Source organism: Balaenoptera physalus (genome assembly GCF_965194825.1).
Source record: "Balaenoptera physalus genome assembly, chromosome: 2".
Taxonomy (NCBI): Eukaryota; Metazoa; Chordata; class Mammalia; order Artiodactyla; family Balaenopteridae; genus Balaenoptera; species Balaenoptera physalus.
The window spans coordinates 160104143-160123812 of NC_138883.1; the positions used below are offsets into that span (position 1 = coordinate 160104143).

Consider the following 19670-nt stretch of genomic DNA (forward strand, 5'->3'; position numbering starts at 1 on the left):
TTCATTTTGGCTATAGGCTCGAACTTCATTCATAGCAACTAACTTGGAATATATACTAAGTAGCATGTGCTCTATTATTTAGGATGCGTACTGGATAGCAATGAATAGTTCTCTGAAATGTAAAACGCTCAGCGACATCTTCCTACTGTTCAAGAGTTCTGATTTCATCACTCGTGACTTCACCCAACCGTAAGTATGTCTCCTGTTCTCTTATGTCAGTAGTTTCAGTACTTGTGAGTTTTTCTACAGATGAAATTCCATTAGTTCTAGTACTACTGTAAACAACAGATCCACATACCAAGGCTGTTTCATTTTCTCAAACGACCTATTAAAGCAAACCTTTCTTTTCCATTGACAGCTAATGCTATACAATGAATATCCCTAAATATCAAGGGCTTTCTGTGTATCTGCCCAGTAAATATGGTGGTAATTTTTTTCTTATTATAAAGCTAATATATGCTTATCATAGAAAAATAAAAGTGGGGACTATAGCTAAACAAAAACAGGAAATGTAAAAGCATTCATGATCTCGCCACAGTTGGTTTTATATACTTCCAGGATTCTGTCTGTGCATAGGTATAGTATAGATACACCTGTCTCTAACTGTATTCCAGTTTTTTAAAGCAAAAATGGGATCATATAGTTCATATTGCTTATGAGGCTGCTTTTGCCCTTAATCAGTATATATCAAACATCTTTATGTGTCATTAAATATTAAACACATCATTATTTTAAACTTGCTTCAGAGTATTCCACTGGACAGCTATAGCATCATTTATTTCACCAGTTCTCTCTTCTTATTCGTCTCTTTTCTCTTCTTCTTAGTCCTGCAGCGAATATCCTTGAGCTAAATCTTTGCGTGCTTTCCTGATTTTTTTCCTTAGGATAAATTCCTAGACATGGACTTGCTGTTTTCTTCCCTCTGCTAGTTACTCTGTAACTAATCCTTCATCGTAGGCAGATAGCCCACCTGCCCTGCTGTGCTGTAGGCGATCTCTTTATGTTTCTTTTGTTCTGTCATCAAACAGCAGTTATTCTTCTAGATTTCTTATCCTACCCCATTTTAAATCTGAAATCTCAATTAAACTAACCTTCAATCTGATCTCTAAAATAAAGCATATCAAAACATCTAGAAACTAAGCAGGTACACAGGTGAATACATACATACATCGTGTGTGCGTGCCCCTTCTTCCCCATCCATCTAGTTCAGTCTGCCCTGCTCATTCGTCCCCTTGCAGCCTCAGATCCTTTTCTGGAGAGGAGCCTGGCATAGAGAAAACACATTCCCCACAAGTCAGTTGTGCATCATCGCTTTTGCATCTGGTTCTGCAGCTTGGGCATATGGTTTTAGTATTAAATTAATTTAAGAAAACGAAGTTAAGTAATAATAAATGAGTGTGATTGTATTGCCAGTTTATCATAAAAGGACTTTACCTGTATTGGTTTTTCTGGTTCACTTACAGAAAAAGCTTTATGTTGTTCTGACATTTAGGTGTCAGCCTTTTATGGTTGTGTTGGCACAGGGATCGTGAGGTGTTTGCTTTAGTAATAATGCAGCAGCAGTTTCGTTCTGGGAGATACCCTCTGATTAGAGGAAGTCGTGGTTCTCTCTTTTTTTTGCCATTGTAGAGCTTTTTGATATTGAATGCTTTTGTAAAGAGGCCTTGGAATATATTACATTAAAATACTCTGTACCTGTTAATTCATTGGATATGGATTTTTATGCACCTTTGATATTAGTTGCAGTGAGTATATAAGGACATTTCCTCTCCAAAAATTATAAATCACTTCTAATTCTCTGTGGTTGATGGTTTTTAAATCATCTTTGCCGCCTAGCGACCTGCTGGCTCCTCTTAGCCCACCTCTCCCTCTTTGTCTTACATGAATTTAGCCACAATTCCAGTGAAGGTTAGAAATACCAGTCAGTCATTTTGCGTTTTGTATTTTTTGACTTTTGCATGGGGAAGAAGTTAAATCAGCAAGTACATTTGAGGCCTTGGATTAGGAGTGTTTATCCACAGAATACCATCCTTCTCCTCATGTAAATAATTGGGAGCTGGCAGGATAAACGCCAAGCCCTGAGCTTGCAGCCTTTCAGACCGGTGGTACTCACAGTCACCTTTTGTGGAAATCTTTGTCGGTAGTCAGTTGCGTAACAATAAGTCTTGTCACTACAGAAAAATCCCTATTGATTGGGTCTTTAATGAAAGATGAACTTTTGTCACAGAGGCCTTTCTGTACCCCTTAAAGATTAAGAATACAGTACTTTAAATTGGACAGGATCTTCTCAGTGATTTAATTTGACTCTTCTGTCAGTTAGAAATTGAGGCCTGAATCTGCTCAGTAGTTTGTTCCCATCAACTAGTTAATAGAACCAAAACCAGAATGTAATTTCAGTAACGTCATTCTAAATGTTCTCTGTATTTTCACTTAAAGTTATAAATTCCTTGTTTTCTAAATGGTTCAAAGTAAAATATTATAGAATATAATAAAAGAGAATATTATAGCATATAATTATGTACGTAAAATTATGTAATATTATGAAAATTATGTTATACTCTTTGGGAGCTTGCAAACAAAGATGTTATAGTTAGGATTACAGGTTAACAGAGGGCCAACCAAAAGGAGTTCACACACAGGGTTTTTAAAAATCCATTATTTAACAAGGAGCCTGGAGATGGGCTATTTCCATCTATCATGGTTAAGTGGCAGCTCCTCAGGGTCACCAGGGACCAGGTTCTTTCAGTCTTTCTCTCTGTCATCCTTGGCTTACTGGCTTGGTATTTTGGTTTATCACCTAATGATTACAAGGTGGCTGGTATTTTGCAGGTATGGCATGAAGATGACTATATCTTAGTCAAAAATAGGAGGGGCTGCATCTAATTCCTCTCATTCTTCTCTGTCTGTGAGCAAGTAAAGCGTTCTGGAAGCTTCCCAGGAGACTTTCTGATAGGCTCACGGTCACACAGTTACTCAGCCTCATCCAGTAGTTGGCAGAGGGAACAGAGACGCCATGATTGGTTTAGAGCAGAGGCGCTCCAACTTTAGCTCGGATTAGAGTCACCTGGAGAATTTGGTAAAACACGGCTTGCTGGTCCCCACCCCCAGAGTTTCTGATTCACTAGGCGGGGAGTGGGGCCCAAGAATATAATTTCCAACCTGTTCCCAGGTGACCCTGATGCTGCGGGTGCAGGCCCACGCCTTGAGGGCTGTGCGCTTAGATGTGCGTGTGCATCCCTGGGATTCCGCAGGTCCACCGGTCCTCCTCCGAACAGTCACAGTTTTGTTGGCAAGGATGAAGGTTGGGAATAGCTAGAGGGTAGACCACCAGTGCTGTCTGCCACAGTTGTAATTTGACACGGACTAGTAAGTACTCTTATTCTTTGTTTGTCAAATGGTTATTGTACACAAGAAGCTTCAAAAAGTGGAAGTTGAAATATTGACACCGTTAGCATAATCTGTCTGCATTATACTTGCTGAGTGAATTATTTGCCCAGATAAACTTTCTATGTAATTAGACTTGTTGAGTCAGAAGGCTGCTTTCATTGATTATTTTATTGATTAGGTGTCACTTCAGTAGGCCAAGGCCAGAAAAAAAAAAAAACTGGTATTCGATTGGCATTTAGAAGAAAGGGCTGAGTGAGAGAATTAATCCATTAATTGTTTCTCTGAGAGGCTCATGACTAAGGAAGTTAGAGTTACTAGAGGTCAGGAGAGTTTACTTGTCTTAGTAATTCAACCACAGTTACGATCAGCACTATTTTTATACGTTTTGTTCTTAAGATTATCACACAACTGGTTATTAATCCTAAAATTCAGCAGCAAACAGTTTCAGAAGTAAAATGTTCTGCCTAAGTTGGACCTAACAGAACCTATTCCTTGTGATTTTTAAGGCCCGTTTATTTAGGTGACAGTTTTTCCACTTTAGATTGTTATAATTTTATTGTATTTTTTTAAATTGAAGTGTAGCTGATTTACAATGTTTTGTTAGAGTGTTATAATTTTAGATAGCATATTTTCTCTCTTTTTGAAGAATTCTATGAAAGTTCGAATGAACTCACCCAATCACCCTTAATTCAGTATCATTTTTTATCTTTCCTTTTCCACCACCAGTGAGATCTAAAGAAATGGAATCTGTGTACCTGAACTCTCATTTTGGATCCTAATGAGCAATAAAATCTTCAGAACCAGAACTTTGATGCTTAATATTCCCTGGGTGCCATGTTTTTCTTTTTTATTTCTGCCCTTGACATAATTTTTTTTCCTTATATACTTAAGAGTTGTTTTCTGTGAGGTATAATACCGTAACCTTCCAACGTTTTAGGAAAGCTTATGAATGAGGATGTGCCCTAGTAAATAGCTAGGCAGTAAAGAGTCTGCCACTTTAAAGCATTGTGATTTTGTGTACTGCCACCTTATAAAGGTTTAATGATGATGTTTTTTCTTATAGGAATGATCAAATTGTGATCTTAGTCAGTGGATTTAGGCAGTACCTAAGTTGTCTAGAGTCAGTTCACGTAGTTATTACTCTCCGAGTTTACTAATACTGTGATTTCTCTTTCCCCCATTCCTGCCACGTTGACTGGCCCGCACTAGAGAACTCACACCATTTGAGTTGGTAGCATTGTAAGTCTGTTCCTCCAATGCCAGAATCTAACACCTCACCCGTAACAAATAAGATTCATCTTTAACTTCAATGTTCTCCACTAGAGCAGTCTCTTGATTCTACTTCCATGGAGCTCTTTCTAGTTCAGTGTATTTCTTAATTGTAGCACAGCTCATCAGATACACGTACCCTTCTTTCCTTGTAACAAAGCATATACTACATCCATAGTTTTCTCATTGTCTGCATTCCCCTAGTTCCACACACGGGCATCCTTACCATTGAACGTATCACATTTGTTCTCTTTCAACGTGTGAATTAGTTGGAACATCATGATAAAAGCTATGTGTTGATCACAGTTAAGAAGTTCACAGAAAAGAGTATGTCCATCTTAAGACATGTTTAGGGCATCATGAATGTGCCTATTTATAGTAAGACCATTTGGCTAGTAGGACATGCAACCTGAAGTTTAAGTTGAGGGAATGACTTGCAAAGTAGCTTGGGTAGAAATAAAAGAAAGACAAGAAAGATGACATTCCTGTCAGTCGTCAGTGGCAGTTAAGCACAGTTCTTACAGTTTTAGGTTAGGATCTTTTTTTCCCCTTTCTTTCTTTTCTTCTTCTTTCTAAAACTTTGTATCTAACACATCGGTCTCCAAAATTCCTGTTAACTGGTTCACTGCAAAATATATTAAAAATGTACTGGCATAATTTCATAGTAGCTTTCAACAGAGTAGGCCTTTGGTTATTTGTTTTTTGCTTTATTTGGTCTTTACTGTGATTGTACCTGAGAATACTTTTATTTTGTAATTCACATTGTAGATTATATGACATTAATTATTTAATAACACCTGTGGGTTTTTTGGTTTTTTTGTTTTTGTTTTTTTCCACACCACTTGGCATGTGGGATCTTAGTTCCCCAAGTGCAGAGTCTTACCCAGTGGACCACCAGTGAAGTCCCAATAATACCTGTGTTTATTTTGAAGTTTTTTTTTTTTTCTTCTTATTTTTGGCTGCGTTGAATCTTCTTTGCTGTATGCGGGCTTTCTCTAGTTGCGGCAAGTAGGGGCTACTCTTTGTTGCGGTGCGCGGGCTTCTCATTGCGGTGGCTTGTCTTGTTGCAGAGCATGGGCTCTAGGAGCGTGGACTTCAGTAGTTGTGGCACACGGGCTCAGTAGTTGTGGCTCGCAGGCTCTAGAGTGCAGGCTCAGTACTTGTGGCGCATGGACTTAGTTGCTCCACGGCATGTGGGATCTTCCCGGACCAGGGCTCGAACGGGTTCGCCTGCATTGGCAGGCGGATTCTCAACCACTGCGCCACCAGGGAAGCCCTATTTTGAAGTTTTAATGGCTAGCTGGAGGAACTGTAATTATCTGCCAAGAATTAGGAGTTTATAATCCAATATATTCTACGTAGACTGTCAGTCAATGACTTTGATTTAATACTGCTTTCTCTTGGTACCTTGTTGAAAATTTCAGTCAAAGAAATCTTCCAAATTAGTATAAAATACTTACTAACCCAGGAGAAAATTTCAGAAGTGGGATTTAAAAGAAAACCAATATGCTTATATGTGTACATGAAAATGGCTCTTAAGTACTAATTATAGCTAGACTGTTCAAGATGGCAGAGATCTTCAAATGAAATTCAAAATGTTCCTATTTGTAATTATAAAAGAACTAGAAGAAACTGATCATTAATGTTTGGCTTTAGCTAAGTGGCAGACTAAGAAAATTTGAAAAATCTTTCGTTACAGATATCTAGACATGCTAGGTAAAATATGAACTATAACACAGAAATTTAAATATGTAGTTGAATTCACAAGAAACAAAAGGCAAACCCAATGCAAGAAATGTAAAGAGAATTGAGAACCAGAGGGTTAGGTAGATAAGCCTTTAGGGGTGATTGTCAGAACTGATAAAGGACATAAGTTTTAATGCCTTTATACGGTTAGGAGCCCAAGCCTTAAGCCAAAATAAAGTGAGGCTTTAGGAAAGAGACTTTTGCACCTTCAGTAAAAAAGAAAAAAGTCCATCCATTGGCACAGAGATAAGGAAACAGGACTTGAAACTGCTTGGGCTTTGGGTTTTTAATTTTAAAAAGTTAAAACCTCAGGCTGTATCGTGCAATGAACTTGGAGTACAAAATTCAAATCATTTGCATGGTTTGAGAACTCCCAAATTAAGAAATTAACATAAATATCACTCCTGGACTGGTTTTACCCTGAGGCACCTGAAAGATGCATATACAAAGTACTCTGGAAAGAATTCCACAACCCGGGCCTCATGGGAGCCCCATAGAAAAAATAGGCCCCACCAAATAAGCACTCACAAGAAAACTGACAGAACACGCAAGGAAGCAGCACATCTTGCTTGAAGATCAGACAGTGGGCAAGAGGAGTAGAACTGTATGCATTTGAAATAACAGAAGTCTAAAAGATAATGAAATGGAAGACTTTTAATTGATTAAACTCTTGAAAAAGCAACTTGTAGAACAAGTTACTAGGAAAAAAGAAGCAAACAAAAGTTCTAGAAATGGAAAACGTGCTTATTAAAATTAAAAATGCATTTACCTATGTAAATAAGGCATAGTTGGAGAAGATAGTTATTTGAATGAGATAAAACTACCCAAAATGCAGCATAGAGAATTAATGAATTGCAATTATGGAATTAAGAGACATATTGGATAAAATGAGAATGTTTAACATGTAGAATAGAAGCTCTAGGAGGGAAGAATAGAGAAAATGAGGAGGGAGAGGCATATTTAAAGAAAAAGTAGTTGGGAATATTCAAGAATGAATAAAAAAACACAAATTCATATTCAATAAACACGAGTGTCCCAATAGAAAACATATCATAGTATAACTGCAGAACACCAGAGACAAAAGGAGTTCTTAAAAACAACCAGAGAGCAAAGGCAAATTTTGTGGAAAGAAACAGCAGTAAAACTGTCAGCAGGTTTCTCAACAGGAATATTATTTCGTCTAGTCCTACCTCTGCTGGGAAGGGCCTGGGTCCTGGAGGGTGGAGGTGGATATAGAACAGTGCAGATGCCTGTATTGTTTCTCACCTGTATGGGACACTTATCAATCTGGACCTAGACTAATTTCGGGTTATAACTTGAGGAATTCTCTAACAGTTGCCCAAATTCCAAGGTGATCGCAAATGATTTCATATTATTTCATAACTCAGGCAAATTTTCCAAGTGTTATTTAAATGCATTCGTTAACACAGGAGAAGTGTCAGGTATTGTGACATATTTCTTGCTTTGGCTCATAAATTATAACATGTATTATAATTTTATATTATATGCTGCGTTGGGATTTGAGAATTTATACTAGTTCTTACCATGGCTTTTAAATTATGTGTTCATAGAAACAAAAGCTAAAGTAGACTTAACAATTCAGTATTCTTTCTCTGTAAATTGCTTTCCTTGATCAGTGACTTGCTGTTACCTCTCTGAGGTCCTGCTTTCTTTTAGCAGTTAAGAAAGTGTTATTTTTGGAAATGAGAGAATCAGCTTTTTTTCCTCCATTTGCAGATGCAAGCGTTTGGATCATCTGTGTTCTTGGTTCAGTCAGTTAAGGGAATAATACAAACATTTTTATATTTGATATGACTGAAGATATTTTATAATTTCTGTTAGGATACTCATATTTTCTGCTAGTATTGTTTCTAGTAGTATTTTCAGTGTGGTAAGAAGTCTTTATTTAAGGATTTCTTTCTTTTTCCTTTTTTGATGTAACCTGGAATTTTTGAACCGTTAATTTATATAAGGATTTGTAAGCATTCAAGTGTTGTTAATACTCTAAATATCTTAACACATTTTTGCTTTTTAAACCTACTTCCTCCAGAATATAAATGTAATTTAAATATTCATACACAATGTTTTTTGCAGTATTTCAGCTGAGCTCCTAAAAATGTTGTTGACCTTCACATTCAGTCTTAATTAGATGGCTCTGCACTTTCCTCTCCTTTCAGAGGCTGTACTTGGCCATCTGATTAATCATCTTAATAAGAAAAAGCCTTGTACAGTAATCTCATGTAGCACATATGTTCTCACATCTACCTTCTGAAACTAGTCAAGGTTTTTAACTAACGTTAAATGTTAAACCAATCACCACTTAAAAAATAATGTTATGGGATGGTAGAATGCAAATGTGTATTAAAATGTATACCTATTTTAAAGTAGCAAATGAGGATTAACCAAGGGTTGAAATCAATATTTGTAGGAATATAGAAGCATTAAAAAATTTAGATAATGAAGACCTGTGTTTTGGAAGTGTTTGTTTATTCGAATTCCTTTGTCATTTCTCTCCTCCCATCTCCCTTGTATATATATATATATATTTTTTTTTTTAATTTAATTTATTTGTTTGATTTATTTTATTTTTGGCTGTGTTGGGTCTTTGTTGCTGGGCGCGGGCTTTTCTCTGGTTGTGGTGAGCTGGGGCTACTCCTTGTTGCGGTGTGCAGGCTTCTCATTGCGGTGGCTTCTCTTCTTGCGGAGCACGGGCTCTAGGTGTGTGGGCTTCAGTAGTTGTGGCACAGGGGCTCAGTAGTTGTGGCTTGTGGGCTCTAGAGCACAGGCTCAGTAGCTCAGTAGTTGTGGCACACGGACTTACTTGCTCTGCGGCATGTGGGATCTTCCCGGACCGGAGCTCAAACCCGAGTCCCCTGCACTGGCAGGCGGATTCTTAACCACTGCGCCACCAGGGAAGCCCTCCCTTGTATATTTTAGATACATTTAAATTTTAAAAAAAAGATAGGCAGTTCAGTTTTATCATGATAAGAATTACTGGTTAGTTGAAAGCTAAAATATTAACTTTTTTGTTTTTAATTTATTTTTGGCTGCATTGGGTCTTCTTTGCAGGCTTTCTCTCGTTGTGGCGAGTGGGGGCTACTTTTCATTGCGATGCGCGGGCTTCTCATTGCGGTGGCTTCTCTTGTTGCGGAGCACGGGCTCTAGGCGCGTGGGCTTCAGTAGTTGTGGCTCGCGGGCTCTGAAGCGCAGGCTCAGTAGTTGTGGCGCACAGGCTTAGTTGATCCGCGTCATGTGGGATCTTCCCGGACCAGGGCTCGAACCTGTGTCCCCTGCCTTGGCAGGTGGATTCTTTTTTTTTTTTTTTTTAAAGTATTTTTAAAAAATATTTTATTTATTTATTTATTTATTTATTTATGGCTGTGTTGGGTCTTCGTTTCTGTGTGAGGGCTTTCTCCAGTTGCGGCAAGTGGGGGCCATTCTTCATCGCGGTGCGCAGGCCTCTCACTATCGCGGCCTCTCTTGTTGCGGAGCACAGGCTCCAGACGCGCAGGCTCAGTAATTGTGGCTCACGGGCCCAGTCGCTCTGCGGCATGTGGGATCTTCCCAGACCAGGGCTCGAACCCGTGTCCCCTGCATCGGCAGGCAGATTCTCAACCACTGCGCCACCAGGGAAGCCCGGCAGGTGGATTCTTAACCACTCCGCCACCAGGGAAGTCCTAACTTTTTAAAAAATTGTATAATTGGCCTAACAGTATATATTAGTTTCAGGTGTACAACATAATTTGATATTTTGTATACATTGCACAATGTAAAATATTAACTTTTAAAGTAAACTTGGTTTCTTATTATAAAAGCACTATATGTACACTTTGTCCTTTTTTTTTTGGCTGCGTTGAGTCTTTGTTGCTGCGTGCGGGCTTTCTCTAGATGTGGCGAGCGGGGGCTACTCCTCGTTGTGGTGTGTGGGCTTCTCATTGGGTGGCTTCTCTTGTTGCAGAGCACGGGCTCTAGGCGCGCGGGCTTCAGTAGTTGTGGCATGCAGGCTCTAGAGTGCAGGCTCAGTAGTTGTGGCGCACGGGCTTAGTTGCTCCGCGGCATGTGGGATCTTCCCGGACCAGGGCTCGAACCCGTGTCCCCTGCATTGGCAGGCAGATTCTCAACCACTGCGCCACCAGGGAAGTCCCCACTTTGTACTTTTATGTGTTTTTTAATTCCTCAAAATTAAAAGTTAAAGTAATATATATTTAATGTGATAAACATAATGTTAGAAATACTGCAGAAAAGCAGCAGAAGAAATGAACAGTCACTGCTGGGAAAGAGTCATTGTTAACATTCCAATAATTAACATTGTATTATGTTTTCTCATGTATGTTTAAAATATGAGCTTGTACTGTGTAGTTTTGTGACCTTTTTTATTATTTAAAAGTATACTGTATTGTGAACACTTTTCTCGCTTGTGAAAAATTCTTTTACCACACAATTTTTTATTCCTCATAACACTGTCTGGATTTTTGACACACTTTTCATCTTTTCATTTAGAATTTAGAAAGGAGTTGAGGAAAAATGTTTTAAGGATAAAATGAATTTTTATAATAGAATTCATAAATGAATTAGTGTTTTTTGCTACTTAAAATATTTAGGCTGTTAAACCAGAAAAAAAAAGGTGAGGGACTCTTTTACACTAAAGAAGAACAGGACTTCCCTGGTGGTGCAGTGGTTAAGAATCCACCTGCCAATGCAGGGGACCGGGGTTAGAGCCCTGGTCCGGGAAGATCCCACATGCCACGGAGCAACTAAGCCCATGCGCTACAACTACTGAGCCTGCGCTCTAGAGCCACGAGCCACAACTACTGAGCCCGCGTGCCACAACTACTGAAGCTCGTGTGCCTAGAGCCCATGCTCCGCAACAAGAGAAGCCCATGCACCGCAACAAAGAGTAGCCCCTGCTCACCGCAACTAGAGAAAAGCCCGTGCGCAGCAACGAAGACCCAATGCAGTCAAAAATAAATAAATTAATTAATTAATTGTAAAAAAATGGAAAAAAAATAAAGAAGAATATATTATGTAGAACTATTAAAGGAGATGATCCAGGACATATGTATTTCTCTGGATCCATTTGGTATTTGTGGTTTCTCTGAAATCTGAGAGCGATAACAGCTCTAGAACCTCCACCTCTGAGAGGAGCAAGAGTTCCACACGTGGTTTAGTGCCCTCCCACCACTGACTTCATTTCTCACCTTTCGGAGCCTAGGTTTCTTTGTGTGATGAATGTGGATAATAATAATAGCACTTTCTCATAGGATTATTGCAGGGATGAAATGAGATAGCAGATTTACATGCTTCACTTGGTGCCTGTTCACTCATACGGAGAAAGCCCACTGCCTTTTAACAAAGCTCCCTGTGTGTATCTTTCTTTGTCATTCAGATTATATCCATTGGTGCCCAACTGTTAGTGGCAATAAAAGTTCTTATTTTCTGAGGATTTTAGCCAGCCACCTTATTTGTGTTGTTATTGTTTGTAGTATAAATCGTAAATGATTGCAGAGAATTCCAACCTAATCAAACATTCAGGGAAATTTAAAAGCTTTTCAAATTTAATTCTACTTGTAAATTGCTTAAGACCTCTTTAAAACTATTTTTTGTTTTGCTTGTGTATTTTTTTCATCAAAATGTCTCGACCACCTGTTTTGCTTCTTCCTGAATTGTTGGTATTCCCCAGGATTCTATGTGAATGAGCTGACTGATCGCTTCTGTCTCCATCCTTGATGTTAGCTCTTATACCAATAGGACGATTACTTCCAGATAATTATTTTCACCTCCACCCACTCTTGAGTTTCCTTCTTCCAGTTGCTTACTAGACATGCTCTGTGGTTCTCCCAGGATTTCTCCAACGCTACACACCCAAACATAGTTATCTCCCATGTTTTCCTCACCCACATCTCCTGCTCTTCCTTCTAAGTGAATGGTATTTGCATCACTATCCAGTGAGTCATCAAGCAGCCACCCCAGTCATCTGGCCTCTTTCTCCCTCATCCTGCGCTTTCAATCAGGCACCAAGTAGCCCTGACTTTGTCTCCTACATATCTTTATATAGAGCTTCTCCTCTCCCTCTCCTCTGCCTTCGAATTAGTTGGCCCCTCATCTCCCCCTGGGGCTGTTGCAATGAGCCTTCCAACTGGGCTCTCAGCCTCCCAACCTGCCACCCATTCCCCCAGGCTCTCCAGCACCATTGCCACCCGTGATATTTCTAAAGCCTAAGTGCAATGATCTCCCTCACATGTTTAGAAACGTTTTTAGCCCCCCATTGTCTGTATAATAAATCACAACCTCTCTGCGTAGGCAGGCAAGACCCTTCATGATCTGGATAGTCCTTCTTGTGCAGAATTTCTCTCCAGCCACATCTTTTGGCAGTTCTTCCCTCCACACCCATCAGCACTGACCTCCAGTAGTCCTGTGCGTAGTTGTCACTTCTCTCCCTTTGCCTCAAACGCAGACCCTTCTCTTCATGTCAAATGAAGCCTTCTTGACTATCAGCTCCCCTCCCCCCAAACATGAAGAGCTAATCAGTGTTTCCTTTGTGCCATCACAGTACTTTTATTTTCAGTGTTTCGAAATTCTTTGGGTACTTGTTAGGCTTTCCTCACCAGACTAAAGGACAAGGGACTCTCAGTCATTTTGGCGTTCCAGTGCCTCGCCAGCCCTTGGCATAGGTGGGTGTTTAATAAAGGATGTGAAAAATTGTCCATGAAACTGAGGATTTTTAGAGGAGGAAGCAATATATTTAATGGAGGAATGAATAATTCTTCTATCAGCTATTTTTAAATGGGATGTGGGAGAAGGATTAGATGAACTTTTTGTAGCTTTAGGTGGCAGAGTTCATGTCAGCAGAGAACTAGACTTCTGGTTCAGCCGTGAAGAACACGGTGAGAATTATAAAACGACAGTGCCATCTCACCCTCATTTGGAATCTAGAGTTGGTTTGCGTTATACTCCTGCTTGGTCACTAAATGTGCTCTTTTCTTAGTTTTAGCTTTTTTTTTTAACAGAAAAATGGAGATTATAGTAGCTCATATGGTTGTTTTGAGGACAAATGAAATAAATAACATTTCAGGGTGCCTAGGCTAACGCCTGACACTTAACAGTGCTTTATAAATGTTCATTGAATTTGAATTAGTCTCCTGTTTCTGGATGCTTTTAGTAAAACCTTACTCCCACTTTAAATATAAGTAAATATAAGTAATGTGTATGCATAAACTGACACCATAAAATAAAGATTCAATTGCCTTTCTTTCCCTCAAAGGTTTATTCATTGTACTGATGATTCCCCAGATCCGTGTATGGAATATGAGGTAAGAATCTTTTTTTTTTTTTTTAAATCTTGAATAAAATTGATAGTTCTAGATGAAGATGTATTGAGAATTTCTATTTATTCTTAAGTGAAATGAATCAAATTTTTGGACTAATTTCTCTGGGAACCTAGAGCCATTGAAGTTTTAAATTTATGAAATATACACATAAAATACATGTATTATGTACATATACATACACATACAGTATATACACAGTATGTACATACTATGGAATATTATACATATTTTGAAATGAAGCAAACACCTTCATACTCACCATCCAGCTTAACCTGTTTAAGCTTTTTAACCTGATTTACAAGGAAAAGTAGTCACCACCATTTTACCATATTTATTTATTTTTTCTATGGTTCTCTCATTTTACAGATTACATATAGAAGTAAGAACAAAAGGACAGCGGAAAACTTTATTAGAAATAGTAATAAGAGTTTAAACATAGCAACTCCCTCCCCCGCCCCCCAATAGCAAACCCATATTTTCCTGGTTTGAAGGTATACACAACACACACACACACACACACACACACACACACACACACACACACACACACACACACACACACACACACACACACACACACCCCCTGAAGTGGGCAGTGTTCTTGGATGTTGTCGTTAGTTTAATTTCTTCGTCATCTATTTGCTTACAGTCACTTGTATATACACATGCTTTCAAAAGTTGTCCACGACTCACTGTACCAAGTAATTCTTAGTATGTTGAGTGTATATATTGGCATATCTTCTGTGAACAGGTAATTTACTCTTCACCAAGCCACCAAACAATTCCTCCATCTTTTAGCACTTGTAATTGAGATCTTTACATACCATTTGTGAGGGGTATGTAATATATTAGCATTTTCCCAGGTCATTAAACATTTTTTATAACATTATTCATGTGTATGTAATACATTCATATCTATTGTTTCACTGAACAAACATCTATCAAGCACCTGTTATATCTTATTTGTGCTAGAAACACAAAAATGAAAAAGAGTGTTTTCCTAGTCTTGCCCTGCGGCGTAATGTTTGTTGTAATGTCATCATCTATCCCCGAGATTGATTTCACCGGCAGTTTGCTCTTTTATTGCTTTTTGGGGAATATGCCATCATCATGTTAGTGCATAGGGTTTAAAACCCAGTTTTAAAAGCCCAGGAAAGTGAGAGTAATTAAAATGAAAAAAGTGGCAAGCAAAATCCTATGTATTGTGTGCTTGCGTCTGTGTGTATTTAAAACGGTACCTACTATATGCTCATGTATTCATAGAATACTTCTGGAAAGATGTATGAGAAATTGTCAGCACTGGTTGCCTGTGAGGAGGAGGACAGAGAGACTGTTTGGGGGGAAGACTCACCTTTTACCTTTTTTAAAAAATCAAGTACAGTGTTTGTATTACCTGTCCAAAACGTTATTTCAATAGATAATGCAAATTTTCCGAAAACTTAATGTCAGTTTGCAATAATTACGTATTTATTTGTTGCTTACATAAAAATTACTGTAGCTGTCATAAAATATATTTGCCAGTATCAGCTTTTAATAGGTAACAACAGTGTAATTTTTTAGTGTGGGATTCTTCATTTAATAATTAGGTTCTTTTTAAAAAGGTGGCACATACAGAGCTTGACCAAGAGCTCACAATAATGAAAATTGGAATCAGCGCACTTCAAATTTCTAAGACATATTTTAACAGTACAGTTTTTTTTTTTTTTTTAAGGAAAGCAACCTACTATCAAAAATTTTAAAATACGAGAAAATATGAGGATCCTACCACCCAGATATCCTCAGTATTATTAGCATTTTGACCTTTAACTTCCCTTTCTTGAGATATTTGTGTGTGTGTGTGTGTGTGCGCGTGCGCACCTGTGCGCATATACACTCTCCATAAGATGCTTTATGTGCCACTTTATTTTTCACTTATGACATAGTATAAGCATTTTCACAGTTCATTAAATTTTTTTTATATCATGATTTTTAGTGGCTGCTTATCTTAAATATTTGCCGTTCCATGTTTCACTTGACAAACATTTCCTAGGCACCTGCTAGGTATTACATACCTGTGCTGGGAACGCAAAGATGAATAAGACCCAGCTCCTCACCCTTAGAAGAGAGACTTGTGTCAGATTATCCTAGTACAACATGGGGTGTGGGCTTACTCTCGAATGTTATGTACAACAAACTGGGTGGCATGGGAAGGTACAGAGCCCACTGGGGGGATTCCTGGAATTGGGCCTAGAGTAATTCAAGTCCCATCTCCTAGGTCTTGAGGGGCAAAGAGGTGTATGCCAGGATTCGGGAGGCTGGGGGCTCTAGCCATTGATTACAATTAATACTTCAAAAGGACAGGACTAGTTTTTTCCAAAGAACATTTTAAAACCAGACTCAGAAGCATACATTTGTCAACTGTACTATTTATAAATTACAACAATATGAGAATTTGCACATATTAAATAATAAGTTATAGTAATAAGACCCATTTATGAATTGGGCCATTGGTAGAATTGTATTACTTTAAAATAATGGGAAAATCATGAAAGGGTTTTAGTGAGTCTTTGTGATAAGCTGTAATAATTTTATCAGAGTATTACAGAATGATGCTTAAGGTAGATAACTTGGAAATTATTTTACTTTTTGATGTTCTTAAAGGAGTGAGGAACATATGAATTCTAGGGAAACTTATGGCCCAACAATGATAAGATGTGACTATATCATCCTTTGAGTTGTATGTTATGTCAGAACTCCCAAAATGGTAAATAAATGACAAAGGCGCGTTTTGTCATAAAGAGTTTTAATACAATTTCCCCTATTCTGTTAGACTAATAGATCACAGCTCTGTTCCCTACATATCATGTCAGGAATGTTTTATGATGCCTTTTTTAAAAAAAAACGATAATGGCAATTGTTAAGACATAGTCTCAACATAAAATTGTTTATTAGACTAGTAAATATTCTCTTGTTACATAGTTGTGTTCCTTTTTTCCTTTGTCTACAGCTTGTTCTTCGAAAATGGTGTGAATTAATTCCTGGTGCTGAGTTCCGATGTTTTGTCAAGGAAAATAAGCTTATTGGTGAGGTTTTTGGTTTTTTTGTTTTTTTAAACCTTTGAAAGTAATTGTTAAAAGAAGACAAGCTTTTGATGGAAATAAATTACTTAGTAATTAAGACAAGGGTAACAATCAGTTTTTATCTCAGATGCTACCTCTAACCAATTGACACTGACTCTCTGGAATGCTGTATTGACAAGGGTCTTGAGGCCAGATTCTGTTTCCACAGAAAATAGTCTTGTTGATGAATCACGTCAATCTGGATTCCAGAGATGAAAGTGGTGGCCTTTACTGTTCTCAGGGTATGTGTAATACTACCTGCTTTCTCTCTGGGGCTTTCCTAGGTATTACTAGCAATACACTGCTTATTTTAAGCAGCGTAAAAAGCCCAGTTTTTGAACATTTATTTCTATTATTGAAGCACTGTTTATTATTCTAGCAAGAGAAAATATGCAAAGAAGTACATTGCTTTAAAAGCCACCCATTTTCTTTCCTCTGAGGTTATTATTTTGTCTGCTATGATTTATTCAAGCTAAATATTGTAGATAATTTGCTCTTATTTTGTCTAAGCCCATTTTCCATGAGGTAGAATTGATCTTCAACCAAGAAAAGTGTGATTTGAACAGAATCAGATCAACACTATTTATTTATTGAATGTGTTGTTGACGTTTAACTTACCTGAAATACACTGGGGTTGTTTGAATTTATTGTATAATATTGTTATATATCCCTGAAAGAAACACTGCAGTATTAAGTACAGTTAAAGAAGGGAGTCATATTGGCATGTGATTAAGAAATTGGTTGGAAGCCCTTCTTTCAGAGCAGAGAACTTTTTCTTAGGTCTAGAGCAGATTAAAGGAGTTCTTACAATACTCCCTTTAGTGTTTTTGGAATAATGTCAGCAAGTCACTCTGAAGAAAGGAATGTTTACTTTTCCATGGCTTGAAACATCAGGCTTGTGAAGGCAGGATAGCACGTATGAACAAGGAAAATAGACCGTGAAGTGCAGTATGATTATGGAAGACGTATGGTGAGGGGTATTTTACATTTTCCCAAAGAAAGTGGAAAAGAATGCCAATTTTTAGACAGTTCATTGGAAAAATCAAAGAAGAAGCAGTTGACTATGTGGGTAGGTTTTAAATTGCTTCTTTCATTTTTTACATAAGAAACATTTTTATGACTTTGAATTCTTCCCATTGTACTAAGTAAAAATAACTACTGTTTCTAAAGTAAGAATGCATGGCAATATGGAATTTTAGGGTTCACCTAGCCATTTGAACCTTTACAACTGATAAGCTTTATAACTATATAAAATGCTGACTAATGTGTGATGCCATAGTCATTCGATCTACTTTAGTGGTTTCCTCAAAAAGAGGTTTAAATCACATTTTGGTGTTTTTGAAAAGAATATTGTGTAATAATGAAATATAAAATATTTTCTTGTCAGGTATTTCTCAAAGGGACTACACACAATATTATGATCATATTTCTAAACAAAAGGAAGAGATTTGCAGATGCATACAAGACTTTTTCAAGAAACACATACAGTATAAATTCTTAGATGAAGACTGTGAGTATTTTTTATTGACCCAGTGACATGAAATGCGTAATGTTACCGAACCTTATTTCACGGTGGTACATATTTTAAAACTGGATTCAAAATACTGTATTTTAAGCATTTTATTATATGATGGTATTGCTGTTGGGTTTGCATGTTAATTTTACCTTATTTAACCAGAGTCCCTTTTTAGTACTGAGATGGTTCTCTCTCTTGTCATTTGAGATATTTTATTATACATTTCAAAGGGTCTATCTACAGAGAACCACATGCTTCTGTTATTAGGACTAAATTAGCTAGTTGACTGATCTACCTTTCTAGATTTTTATTTGAATGATCAGATAGCACCAGTTACAAAGTAAATATTTGTGAGTTGTTTTTAAGAGTTGAAAGTAAGAATTGAAAGTACTGTGTATGAGACAGTTTTCATGCATTGTCAAGTTATATCTGCTATGGTTTCTGTTTTTCTGCTTGCCAAGCCTGGGGTCTGTGGCAGGTTTTGACTTTTAAAAAAGATGAATCATGCCCTAAGCATGGCTAGATAGTGTGCTTTCCTATTGAAGATTTTACCCATTTTATTCCCCATCAAGCAGTTAGTGATTGATGTTCCTTTCTCTGATATAGATAACCTGTCTCTAATTGTGAACTAGTTGAGACAGTGTTGGTGTTTGGTTTGAATTTTTAAACAGAAGGGATTACGCCTGAGGATAGAGAAAAGGAAAACAAAATTATATAAGTAAAACATTGCAGGATACCGTTTTATGTTTGAAGTTTTGAGATGTAGAAGCAGGAAGTCTTTTGAGTAACTAATAATAAAACGCATTTTAAGTTTCAAAAGGAGGCGTAGATCATGAAAATAGAAGTTCGTTACTAACTTCAAGTTTTTTCTCCTTTGCAGTTGTATTCGATATATATAGAGACAGTAGGGTAAGTAAAAATGACATTTGATATGCTTTAAATACATAGGCATTCTCTATGGAAGGGCTCACCACTCAACAAATATTTTCTCAAATCAGCTAAGGTGCTTGAAATTCACCATGGCCGAGAATCTCCCCTTAAAATATCCTTAACACTAGGAGACATGATATCTTCCGTTGTTATGTATCACAAATGCAAAGATTATTAATTTAACAGATGGCTAAGGCCACCCTGTGTCCTCCTTTCCCCTTTTGTCGGGGGCCTGGGTCTACTTAAAATAGTTGAGTTTGTACTCTTCGGTGTGGCCAGGAATTTGTCATTGGATATTTAGACAGTTATTATTTTCAGTCACCTGAAAGGCCCTTAGCATGATTTGAGTCGCTTGCATCTTTAGACTGAAGATGAGGATTCGAGTAGTTTGTATTT

The 19670-nt window shown here is 37.6% G+C and overlaps 1 protein-coding gene across 1 annotated transcript in view; it reads left to right on the forward strand.

Moving 5' to 3' along the window:
* Window positions 1–19670, forward strand: part of CDC123 (cell division cycle 123) — a 57511-nt gene that overhangs the window by 21269 nt on the left and 16572 nt on the right. Inside the window, exons 6-10 of the mRNA XM_082449864.1 lie at window positions 83–189; window positions 13664–13712; window positions 16717–16792; window positions 18216–18338; window positions 19225–19253. Coding sequence (XP_082305990.1) covers window positions 83–189; window positions 13664–13712; window positions 16717–16792; window positions 18216–18338; window positions 19225–19253 — 384 coding nt within the window. The remainder of the gene's footprint in view (window positions 1–82; window positions 190–13663; window positions 13713–16716; window positions 16793–18215; window positions 18339–19224; window positions 19254–19670) is intronic.